This window comes from Streptopelia decaocto, assembly GCF_964273445.1.
Source record: "Streptopelia decaocto genome assembly, chromosome: 5".
In the NCBI taxonomy this organism is placed as follows: Eukaryota; Metazoa; Chordata; class Aves; order Columbiformes; family Columbidae; genus Streptopelia; species Streptopelia decaocto.
In genome coordinates, this window is record NC_138659.1 from 62666016 (window position 1) to 62678659 (window position 12644).

Consider the following 12644-nt stretch of genomic DNA (forward strand, 5'->3'; position numbering starts at 1 on the left):
TTCAACTTAAAATAAAATCAACTGAATTCCCCTATGGATTGCTGCAAAATGGCTATGTTGAATCTATACCTGCTCCTTTACTTAGTAAACAAAGGTCTTACTTGAGCAAAAAGCAGGGAGTGGGGAATGAAGAATTAAAAAAAAAAAAAAAAAGTAGAATGGGCTGATAGAACAGAAGGAAATCTACTAATAATATTAAGAATCAGAGTTCCTCAGCGGTGGTTTGTTGTTAAACTTCATGATCTGATAGCTTTCAGCAATGGGAAGACAGCTTGTATTTTCTTTGCTGCAGCATCTCCAAACTCTTTTTAGGTTTGCATTTTGTTTTGGCTGATTCTTTGTAGGCAAGCACTGCTGGGTGAGGGTGTTGTAATGGTAAACAGAAACACTGGTCACCTGTGCTATGGAAGGGAAGAGGTGAGACTGAAGTTTACAGGTATATGGAAATGAGATGAAAGCTTAAAAAGCATATAGAGAATATGTCAGTTTGTAAGTAAGTGCACTTCTGATGCAGAGCTCCTGTGCACGCTGCAGTTCACAGTGTAGTGATCTCTGTGCATAAAATTCTGCTCAGATGAAAGCTGAAATCCAGCTGAAGATGCTCTACAACAACTAAAAGATATCTAGTCCCCTATAAACAGACCATGGCTTACATAAACTCCCCTTTTAATAGCTAACAATTAATGGTGGTCATTAGTGCTATTGATCGGTTCACATTACACTGTTAATTGCTGCCTGCTAAAATAGCTAGCAGCTATTTAATTATTTCACAGTCAAGAACAAGAGGTCCTTAGCTGCCAGCCTCCTCAGCTGGAAGACAAGCTTATTTTTGTAATATTTGTTTGGTTCTAGACTCTACAGACACTGAAGAGAAATTATTGCAGTTGAGACCTAGAATATTCCATGCAGTATAGAGGTTTCCATGTTAATTCCCAAAATAACTACATCCTGCTGAGTTATGGCCTTTCAGCTCTTCTTAAAGCAAGAGCTGAAGTCTTTGTAACCTTGAAAAACAACTTGGAATAGTGAAATCTTCAATTCCCATTCAGTTTGCATTCCCATACCTATAAACAAGTTTTTGTAGATCAAGAACAAATACATGCACGAGTGAATATGAATGTATAATTTATTTGAGGTGGACAAGTCACATCATTAAAAGTCACAAGTAACAAATCTTATCTTGACTTTGAATCGTGTTTACTTTATAGTTTGCAGGGGCAGCTTCAGAGAAAGTAAAATACAAAAGATAGGCAACACGCATCACAATCGGATGCAGTTGAGGAAAAAACCTAAAGCATGAACCCTCAGAATGTAATTTAAACAGCAAAAATAAAAAAACATGATGGGATGAAAAAGATGCATCTTGAAGGCAAATCCACTGAATGGCTTCTTCAATTATTTATTGTTTAAAAGGTATGCAAACCATGGCACAGGCATATCCAACCCTTTCAGCTGCGAGGAAGAGAAAATCTTGTCCTAACATATTGCATAAGTTGAAAGTAATATACTGAAAATTTCAAGTAAAGGATTGTGGTCTGAAGTAAAAATTCCATTTATTATTTAAAAAATTAGAAGGCTATCTGCTTTTCTTCTCTCCGTCCACTGGTTGATCCATTTCTGAGTCATACTGGCATTTTTCCACACATTTCCTGGGGAACCAGCCTCGTTCTCTTATTCCACCTTAAGACATGAAAAGTTGCGTTAACTTGGTACAAAATATGAACCGCTACACAGCAAAGACACCAGACTGGAAGAGACGTCAAGAAGTTACCTAGTTTATTGTCTTCTCCAAGGCAGGACATTCAAGTCATTGCTAATGTCATGGCCTGGGGATGCACAGAGTTTCTCCCATTGCCTAAAATGTTTTCATGGTTCTCCAAAGTCTTCTGGTTTTCTATTAGAAAATCTTTCCTAATACCCTATCTGAATCTTTCTGTCTATAATTCAAGTTCACAACTTCTCTTTCTGCACACCAGGGACATGGGAAGCAGCCAACAACCTTCTCTACAACAGGCTTTGTTGCAGTTGATGACTATCTGCACACACCCTGGGTTTCTCCTGTTTCCTTGTTCTCTCCAGGTAAGTCAGCTTAAATCTTTCAGCTTTCCCTTACAAGTCACATTTTCAGTACTCTGATTATTCTCATTGTTTTCCTCCCAACCCTTTACAGTTATCTCCCTCTTTCTTGAGATGCAGTGAGTGCTTTTACTTGTGGCAGTATTTCAGCTGAGGCTCTGCCAATGTTGAGTATGATGGAAAGATCACTTCATGCATCTGGGAAACTATGTGCTTTTTTCTTCTTCTTGCAAGTGTTGACTCATCTTAAGGTTATGACTGACTCTCTTTCCTCACAAGAACTGCTACTTAATCATTAATTTTTCCATCTTGTTTTAGTGCAGCTTGTTATTCCTGCCTATTTATAGCATTTTGCTATACATTCTTAACAAACCTCATCTTATTTTTGAAGCCAGTGTTGTTTTGAATTCTAATCCAGCCTCTAACACCATGTTCCCCACCTGAACCACATTTCATTCAATTTAAAAAAAGTCATTTGATAGAGCACAGATACCTCCAGCTAATCTTCACAATGCAAACTATTACCGTGCTCATTCAAGGACTTGTTTAGGTTTGATGTTTGAAAGAGTTCATTGAAGTGAACTGCCAAAGCACTTCTAATCCACAAAGGCCTCAGACCTCCCATAGACAGCAAGAACACTTTCAATCTTGTGATTTCAATCTAGTGAGCCAATCTGCTGCCTGCTTCTCTTTTGCCAACAAGGAATGTACATGCAATGAATTCACCAGTGCTTAGGAGAGACAACAGAATTCAACACACCCTCAGTGGAAAGTCTGGCACCTAAAATTTTAGCTCATTTCTACACAGGAGGGCTAAAGTAAAAAAGATGTAAAAATTTCAATGCAGGTGGCTGTGATATTGTCTCTTTGCAGACCAGCAGGTCCCCTTAATGTCTTTGACAGCAGTAGTTAGGTATGTAAATGCATGTCAAGGTTTTTGGAATAGATCCCAAACCAAAGACATAACATCTCCTTGTTTTTAAGGTGTACAAAGAGTAAATGCGGGTCTTATGTGTATGTGGTGTGTGTAGGTCAGAAATCTGAATGTGCCTGAGACAGACCACTGTTGAAATATCAAAAAAAGAAATCACCCTTAACCTCTTTAGAGTCTAGAAGTCTAATTTTTTTCTTAGAATATGAAGTGTCCCCCTTCCCATCCAACCTTTGATAAACTACTAGATGAATGTTCTTTCAGTCTGACACGTTCATTTAATATTTATAAAAACTGGTAGACCTACCAGATGTAAAGAATAAAAACTGCAGGTGTGGTTTTAGAGGAGAGGAACTAATGGCAATAAGGTCAGTCACTCTACATTTTTAAAAATGGACACGGAATATTGTCCACATTTTGAGACAGCTATAGAATTGACTTGTAATTTTCAAAAGAAAAAGTGAAAATAAATGCTTCATACCATCACCAGCTGAGTCGAGAATCTTCTCACCATACATCCAGTGTCTGGGGAAGAAAGTGTAACAGGTAATTAGATGCCAGAACTCATCTCAATATTTCTTTTAACCAAACATAAAGGTGTGGAGCCACTAACTTTAAGCCTCTTGTAGCTAAAATCAGATCCCCTTTACTCAGTGCAATTCTAGGTTCTTCAGTGCATGGTGTTGTGAAGAATGTTTTAACGCCTTTAGTCACAGGGCAGCAGACACCACTGTAATCTTCTACTGCTCGATACCGCACCTATAAATTTGAACAGAACACAGCAATATATTATTGTAAAAGGAGTTACAGCTTTGCTGACAGTTTTATACCAAAAAAATCAATTCAAGCATACCATTAGATTTGAGCATAATGTCAAAGTCTGTCAAAGGGACTCTAAATTTTAAATTAACTGCTTAACAATGAAGGACAGTCATCTTTATTACCCCTTTTTTTACCATTTGGAAACTAAGGAGCAAATGCAAAGCAAGCTAAATGCTAAGTTTAATTAAGCAGAGGTTGCAGCACACTGTTTGTGTGGAAACACAAAGTCTTAACTGCTATGTTTAAAATCAATAAAAGAAATAGTGTCAGCAATTACTTACATTTATTTATATGGTCATTTCAGACCAAACTTCACAAATACTTACACTTCTTATTCGCTTGTCTGCTTTCTGTTTCAGTTGCTCTATCTATAAATGATTATAAATAGAAATTTAGGCAATGTTTAGTTTAAGAGGATTTGTGTATTCAACACAAAATAAAGTCAGGTATTAAAACCGTTCAACAAACACAGGAAATACCATTAGCACTTAAAAGCCCTCACAAAAGCATAAATTTTTAGTCTATCAAAAATGGGAAAACATTTGGCAGAACTTCTGTTTCTTAAATACATGTATTACTAGTCAGTCTATTTTAGTTATTTAAAAAGCTGGTAAGTTACTGTGAAGGAAAGTGGGTACTGGGATGGTGGGGAGGATTAACTTGAGATATCATCAAAGAGCAATTACCGTCAAACTGTATTGATGACAGCCATCTCTTACTGGCCAGTCCAGACCATCTCCCTCAGGAATCCCAGACCATGTAAACACTTGCTTGAAGTTCTTCCATTTACTTCCCATGTCATAGGGAAAAATAAAGGTCTCACCTGTTTGGTAGTACTGGATTCTGTCTTTGGCCTGAAAAATAATTAAGAAATATGGTACATAAAAGCCTAACCTACAAACTGTAGTTGAGCAGCAAACATTAAGGCCAGATCCACCCCATGCTCTGATTTTATTGTATGGCTTTTCTCGAAGACTGCTGCCTGATTATTTCTCAGTTATGAAGACTTCCACAGCTCCTTGATTAACGTTCATGAGCAAAAGTCAACATTGGTAGTGTCTATTCCACCTCTGAGAATTGCACAAATAGGCACGCTCCAAATCTCCCACATCCTGCAATCAGGAGCTTTTCATTCTTTCAGTAATGATGACATCTAGTGGAGCAGGTACAGGAGAGTTTGTTCTCTTTGTTGCAATAATGTCATTTTATTAAACACTTACATGTTACAGTCTGTGTTCAGTTTTCAGAAGGGACATATTAGTAGACTGTGTTTTATAGTAAAAATTTTAACAGATTATTCCAAATTCTACTTGTAACAGGGTTTTCTTTCATTTCTGTTGTCTAATTTCATTTGCTAATTTTGACACAGAATAAACAGAAAGACAACAAGATAATAATTAAATGTTTGTGGATTTATACGAAATAACTTGGTAGCCCTGAATTAGATTCCAACCATGAGTCAGTCTTGATTCTCCTAAACTTAGCTTCTGCTGCTTGGTTTTATTTCTTTAGAAAAATCTTGTGAAAACCTCTATAAATATATGGAAATTAAAAACAAATTTAAAAGAGAGAAGACTAGATATATTATTTTCTAGTACTTCTTCAAAACCAAGGAAAATCCTCCCAAGATTAACCAGGGAATTAGGAAATGAGGAAAATCATGAGCCAAAACATGCTACCTAGAATGGGTAGGGGAGGTGGACAATTAAAGACACAGGCAGGTGTAATGAGAGGCGAAGACAACTCAAGTTTCAGACAAAAACACACACATATTCCAAGTAGATAAGCAAAGTCTCTCAAAAGAAAATATTGTTCTATGTTCAGACCAATTCCCCCAAACAAAAAAAAGAAAAATCTACACAGTTAAATGATTTCTCATCTATTTCAGTGAATTTCAGAGACAGTAAGGGAAAAGCTGGTTGTAGGTGTTATATGAATTGAAATGACACCTTTGGTTTAAATCCAGAGAGGTGGAAGAAAAAATTGATTATCGTGAAAAATAAACTTTGTAGCAATACAATACGAGAATACTGTAATGAAAGTTTACCTTTTCTTCAATCCAGGACTCGATTGAAGTTTTATTTGTCAAAATTACCTTCATCTGAAATAAAAGTGTTAGGTGAAATTAGCATTGATTTTCTCCAGAAATACATTGGCTAGGCAATTAATACTTCATTAAACTATAGTTTCTTTAAAGAACAAAATAACTTCTATAGGCTTAACAGTAACATATAAAACACTCAAAGTTAAGATTCAGCATAGATACATGCTAATGCTCTCCTCTAGAACCACACACTTAGACAGTATCACACAGTATTTCAGTAATGTATCAGGCATGTTTATACCTATTTTCAGAGACAGGGGCATGTACTCCTGAAATACCAACTATTTTGCCTTTTCTAGAAAGTTTACAAAGCTCATCTCATGTTTTCTTAGTTCATCAGATTTTCACCTCTGAGTTCTCTCATGAAAAATAATTTAAGAAAATGAGGTAACAACAGAGGAAGTGGGAGAAAGCAATATAAAACCCTGGAAAAGTTACACAGCAACACAAGCTCTAAACAGCTGCTCCTGTCTCAACTCTGAATTCTATTTCTGCTCCACAACCAGGCAAAACCTCCAGCTTTTAACTTCTCTGTAACAGAAGCCATAAACTTACCTGGATAATGAACAGCATACCAACAGCAATAGTTGTTCCTAGTGCCAGTCCTAAGGCAAATAAAGATGCAGCAAATGCAGACAGCCCAAAGGGAATAATGGGTCGAGGGTCTCTTTTGGCTGCACTCATGTCAATCTTTACAGAACTCCACCCAAAAGATATCTGCAAAGGGAAAATATCATTCAGCTCTAGAACATTCTGACTGCTGAAACAAAACAAATTGCCAATATGAAATCTGTCTCTGAAGGCAACTTGTGACAGGTTTATAATGCAAGTGCAGTAATTAAAAACAAAACAACCCCAAACCCATGTATTCAAAAGACTTTTCCTCTTCAGAAACATATTCTTTGCTAGATGTAGGCCTTCTCTACATAGGAAAGCTAAAACAAAATCACCATCTTGCAATCTCTACAAGTTAGGCCCAACATCAGCAAAAAAAACCCTGGACTCTGGCACATTAACAAAAAATGTATTCACCAGTTTGAGACAGAAAATATTTGTGTGGCACAGTACCCATTTTCAATAGAAACACTGCAGGTTTTCCTCTGAAAGCTTTAGCAGATAGCAGCTCTCAATATCGCTGCTCTGCAAAGACAACACGCAGCCTTCAACTGTTACATTCAGTTGATGTTTCCTAGCTCTTCATTGCAACCACAAAGGCTGAAATCAAAGCTCATAATCTCAACCATGGATCTGAGATAAGGGATGTATTTCAGAACAAGCTTTGCTCGTTGTTGCTGCAGTGAATTTTTTCCATTTAAAAACAAATCCAACATAATTTACTTTAGTTCCAAAAATAATGCACTTCTTTTTCCCCCAGAAGAACTGGATGCAATTCTAAAAAAGTGGCAAGCAAAAGAACATAAATAGCATTTAACTTGGAAATAAACAGCAGTTACGGTGCCAGCCAAAACACAGCCTCTCTCTCTTTATATAAAGTGCTACTCAGAAACAGCTCTAGGAAACTCCCAATGATTATGAGAAGCAATAGGAAAAAAATTGAAAGAAAACATAAGGAACTTTCTCTGAACCCTCCTCCAATTATTGAACATACTTCTCACAGGCAGAGAGCAGAACTGAGAACGCTTGTTGAAAGAATAACAAGGAATTGCACGTTTCTTCTCAGGAAACCAAATTCTCTCATACTTCAGAGATAAATTACTTTCTGACATAAATAATATTTTAAGCATTCAATTATGTTTTCTTACTCTGTTGTAAAGCTGAGTGTACATAGTCATGACAAATATGAAAGAAGCGTGAATGCATCCCAGCGGAGCTAAGAGGAGAAAGAGAGTGAAAGATGCGTGATTCTGGTATCCACAGCAATTGTTGATCCAAGGACAGTGGTGATCCATCTTCAGGACACATCTGTGAATAAAAAACATTGATTAGTATAAAGGACATATATGATGTTTTTCAAAAAGCTCAAAGGACAGCTACCTTTCTACTACTCAGCCTCCATCCATTCATTTAAACCCAACAATTTCCAACAGATCAATACAGTAGTTTCTTTTTTTGTTGCTATTCAGAATGATATCTCATGTTGTAGAGTGAAAGAAAGCAAAATAAAAATGCTCCCAAATCCTGCCCTCCCTAATTATCCCTCCTCCTCTTTACTGGATCTTGCTAGTTGCCATTAAACATCATATTCCAGAGCCAGGAGACAGCAGCCTAGTATGGGATACAGTAGAACTATCAACACAATGACTAAGCACTAATATTATTGCCATTTTTTTAAAATAAGCACACCAGGAAACTAGAGGGAATATCAAATCCCTTGTGAACTACTTGCAGAAAGAACATATAAAGATACATAGCTTCATTAATTGCTGTGTATTGACCTTACACCATTGTAAGTCCTTTTCAAAATTATTCAATAAGTGTAAACAACCCAGAGACACTCTTGTATTCAAAATAAAATAGGTTATTTTGATGTAACTTACAGGTGCAAACAAATACTTGATACAAGATTTGTCCACTTCTCAAATTGCATTGATTTAACTTAACAGGTATAAAACTCACTGATTATAATGTTGCAATTCATCTGCACCAAAACAAAGTGATAAACAAAGGACTAAATTGCAAAAATATTCAGCTCCTCTGAAAAGAAAAGGTAATTGTTTTGGGACTACTGATCTTTGAAGCTTGTCCATTCCCAATGGGAAGTTCAGTTTCTCCCTTCTGAAAAATTAATGATTCTTTATCAGCATATGCTCAACTGCCACTGTACAAGTTCTTGAACATATAACTATAAGCACAAGTGTTTATGAAGAAGTTTCTAGAACTTAGCTAGAAACCTCACCCCACTCAGGTGGGCCACAAGTTGTGGTTCCATTCATGCACTGAAACTTGCCATAGCATAAAGCCTTTCAGCGACGATTTAAGTTACTACTGCAATGCAACAGGCTGGAAATTCATGCAGAATGAGTTACTCTGGCCAGAGTTGAGGGGGCAGAAAATTCTTAGAGTGTATTAGCAAAATGATGTGGAGAATGTGCTGCAGTTTCTTCTGTTTCACTTGACAACGGATAAATTATTTAAATAACTTGTTTTTTGCAAAGAGAATCATCAGGATATGCCAACATTTTCTACTAAGTCCTCGGTGTAAAGATTGTCACTCAAGGAAAAGAGTCTAATTTTAAATCTCAGGATGATGTGGCCAAGTTACAGCAGTGCTCCACAGTTTCAGCCTCTACTTCCTAAAAGCACAGACTGCCCATCCTGTGTTTATAGAAATAACAAAAGAATGTGTATGCTGCAGTTTCCTTTTACCATGTTCTTTAATAGTCCTTCAGAGGAAGACCTGCCCAGTAAACCCAAGACAAAAGCAACTATAGCCTGGCCTGAAGACAGCTGAAATGGCTTGCTTTTTTCAAGCTACACTAAATTCTAGTGCAGCTATTTAAAACAGAAGCATTCTTTACCTCAGAACAAGTCTATTGGAAGACTAGCACATAGCAAGGCACAAACTTTTAAAGTTGAACGAAAAGGATTATTAGTTCACTTAACACGCAGACTCCCCTCAAAAAAATCCTTTAGTCAAGAGTAAGGAACAGTCCAAAATTTCCACTCAAATCACCATTTAACTCCCATTTGGAGAGATGACAGAATAGGCTTTTCTGTTCCCTGAGTAGGTGAATGTCTGGACTCAGAAAAGATTGAAAGATTTTTAGGTAGTTACACAGGCTCACTTCCCTGAAAGAGTACTCCAGTGTTTTGTTAACACTGTCAAGAAGTTCTTAAGAGAAACTGATTTCAAGCTAAAAAGAAAATATTGAAGACAGATTTAATTATTAAACTATAACAGAACACAGTAAAACCATATCAAAATCACACAACTAGAAAGTAGAAATACTTCAAACAGGTATAGTGTTCATATGGAGGTCTTTAAAACATTCACAAAACAAGACTTGGAAGAAAAAGTTATATTAATAGCTCATAATTACATTTGAAGCTGCTTTAATACGGACTTAAAAAGTTTAAAGAAAAACGGTACCTGTTACATTTTCGACAGTGGTGTGAACGTGGTGCCTTGTAAGACTGACACACTTTACAGTATTGGAGATACATGCAATCCTGAGATTTTTCCTTTAAACAGAGAAACAGACACGTTAGACGTTTATATAATTGTACTGGCAAAATGTATGTTGGCACTTTCCTAACCTAAGCATCTTTACTTTCTTCTGACAGGGTGTGTTTCATAACACAACTCTATTTAATGGTAGGCGGCAAGGAGAGAATAAACAACAACAAAATGAAATAATCTCTTGGTTATCAACGCACATTCGAAGTGCTGGTTGCTAAAAGAAATAAACAGTTCTTCCATCAGGAAGAGTGACTGTACACACAGGGTTTCATAGTGAAGTTCTGAGAGTAAAAAAGAGCATAAAGCCTTTAGAATTAAAAAATAAAACAAAAAAACCCCAGCTTGTACACCTTGTTTCTTCATTTTATACCATGAGCCAACCTAAGCTTACTACTGAGATACGGTACTGGTAAACACTGATGTTCAACTAACTCTTATTTGCCACTCTCTTTCTCTTACACACACAAAGTATAGCAAGATGAGAGATGGGGAGGCTAGCAGATAGCAAGTACTGGCCAAAATCTGTTCATGAAGTGCAATACTCAGTTGTCCTGCTAGGACTACACCAGGATGCTCCTCTCACCAGACTCTGTCCTGAGAAATACTCCACAAGCAGAAATGTGATTATTACTAATATATATATCCTGCCCCTGGAACACAAACTCCGGGTGGTTGTCTTGAGATACTGAACCTGTATTATTGACTTTCAAGAAATCACTGAAGCCAATGAAATGCAAATTTCTACCTTAGCTTATAATCCTGTATTGAACACATGATAAACATGTAGTTTTCTGTCTCAGATAAATTAAAATTTGCTAAATTAAGTTCTTGTAATCTTTATTGCTACCAGCAAAGTCTTCAATACAGTAACGTCTGCATGAGCATGCAGAAAACCCTGAAGTTCTCACTCCGGCTGACAGTGCTTGTTGCATTGAGCAGCACCTGTAACACATAAGGAGCGAGGAAGGATTCCCGTTCAGCCCCAGATCTGACAGCGCTGGGACGGGATGGGGTAACCTGGAGCACACTGGAAACACCGAAAAGCAGGACAACGTGGAGATGTCGAAACAAGCTCGGGAGAAAGGAGCGGCCTGAGGAAGCGGGGGGAGGTGGCATCAAGAGATACGCGATTCGTGCTGTTTATCTGATCTCCACACGCTCCTTTCCGAGGCGGCCCGGCTCCCCCGCCCAGCCCCGGGGAGGCGGCGATGGAACGGCAGCGCTTACCGGCGTCCACCCCAGCGGGACGTACCCCGGGCCCACAAACATGGCGCTGAAGTAGTTGTAGAGGATCATGACGGTCCAGTTGAGAAGCATGAGGAAGTTGACGCTTCCCCCGGCCGTGTCCAGGGGCCAGTACCACAGCGCGGCGTCCGCCATGGCGGTGGCGGAGCACACGGCCACCACGGCCAGGGCCACCAGCGGCCCCCAGTGGCACAGCCGCCGCGCCCGGGGCAGACCCCCCGGGCCGCCCATGGCCGCTGCTACCGCCGCCCGCCCGCCGCCGCCCCGCCGCCGCGCATGGCTCAGAACCGCGCCGGCTGCCGAGAGAGAGGGAGCGTCCTGAGGAAGGGGAAAGGGCAGGGGAAAGGGAAGGGGAGGTGTCGGGGCCCGCCGGGCCTCGGCCCCGCCCCCCCGGGCCGGGATGGGAGGGGGAGCGGAGCCCGCGCTCGCCTCCGCCCGCCGGGGCCTGCGGGTCAGACACCGCCCCCGTCCGCGCGCAATACGGTCCTGCCGGGAAACAGCGTCCCGCAGGCGGCGCCGCAGCCTCGTTCTTCCGGCCGCGTTCCGCTGGAGCAGCGGGGTTACACTGCGGGATTACACCGCGGGGTCCCGGGGCACCGGGCATGAGCGGGCCGCCTCTGGGGCTGCAGCTCGGGCCGCCAGCGGGTGGCGGGGCGGCAGCGGCAGCCGGGCCATGCTGGTTAGAGCGCGTGAGCGGGGCCGCAGAGTTCCGCCGGAACCCGCGGCGAGGCGCCCGTGGGCGAGGGGGACGCCTTAGTGCGTAGCAGAACGCGGAAGCGGCTCGCTGCGGAGCGGCTGAGCGCACCGGCTGAGCGTGGGGTCTCCGCGAAGCGCTGCGGGACCGCGGCCTCTCACCTCCTGTCCCCCAGCGCCGCCGCCATGTCCTCCGATTTCGAGAGCTACGAGCAGGACTTCGCGGTGCTGACGGCCGAGATTACGGGCAGGATCGGGAAGGTGCCCAAGCTGGTAGGAGGTGAGCGGCGGGCGCCTGCGGCGGGCGGCCCGCGGAGAGGCCGTGGCCGCCCGGCGTGCTGGGCTCCCCCCGCCGCTGCTCTCGCCCCGCACCGCGGGCTCGTCCTGCTCGTCTGTAGGAGCCTCCCCGGCTCCCAGAGCCGCCGGTTTCACAGCAACAGGCGCTTGCGGCGGCGGCGGGGGCTGGAGTGACTGGAGCCTGGTCTGTCTCCGTGTCCCGGCACCCGAGTGTGTTTTCTTCTCACACAGCAGAGTCGGGATTCACCTCCCTGCCCCGGGTGCACGTCTGTGCGGGCAGCGAGTGGAATGCCTTAAGAATAACCGGGCGGAATGTTGTTTTGTCGTTCAGCTGG

The 12644-nt window shown here is 41.1% G+C and overlaps 2 protein-coding genes across 3 annotated transcripts in view; one reads left to right on the plus strand and one right to left on the minus strand.

Annotated features, from left to right (window-relative positions):
* Positions 1 to 1108: 1108 nt before the first annotated feature.
* Positions 1109 to 11752, minus strand: ZDHHC6 (zDHHC palmitoyltransferase 6). The gene is made up of 10 exons (XM_082054237.1): positions 11302 to 11752; positions 9985 to 10076; positions 7697 to 7856; positions 6489 to 6650; positions 5877 to 5930; positions 4516 to 4683; positions 4156 to 4197; positions 3621 to 3766; positions 3489 to 3532; positions 1109 to 1680 (listed from the first exon to the last, which is right to left on the minus strand). The coding sequence occupies exons 1-10, from the start codon at positions 11548 to 11550 to the stop codon at positions 1577 to 1579; spliced, it is 1221 nt and encodes a 406-aa protein (XP_081910363.1). The 5' UTR covers positions 11551 to 11752; the 3' UTR covers positions 1109 to 1576.
* Positions 11753 to 11861: 109 nt separating this feature from the next.
* Positions 11862 to 12644, plus strand: part of VTI1A (vesicle transport through interaction with t-SNAREs 1A) — a 266769-nt gene continuing 265986 nt past the window's right edge. Inside the window, exon 1 of one of the 2 annotated variants that reach the window (XM_082054239.1) lies at positions 11862 to 12292. In XM_082054239.1, coding sequence (XP_081910365.1) covers positions 12199 to 12292 — 94 coding nt within the window. In that variant the 5' untranslated portion in view covers positions 11862 to 12198. The remainder of the gene's footprint in view (positions 12293 to 12644) is intronic. The other variant, XM_082054238.1, reaches the window with a different exon arrangement.

What these genes read in the sequence shown, in the direction of transcription:
- ZDHHC6 (XM_082054237.1), bottom strand. Translation starts at nt 11,550, where the DNA reads ATGGGCGGCCCGGGGGGTCTGCCCCGGGCGCGGCGGCTGTGCCACTGG. An exon ending in TCCCGCTGGGGTGGACGCCG is followed by an intron (nt 10,077 to 11,301) that starts GTAAGCGCTGCC and finishes CTCTGTTTAAAG; the next exon opens with GAAAAATCTCAGGATTGCAT. An exon ending in GTCATCAATACAGTTTGACG is followed by an intron (nt 4,198 to 4,515) that starts GTAATTGCTCTT and finishes AATCATTTATAG; the next exon opens with ATAGAGCAACTGAAACAGAA.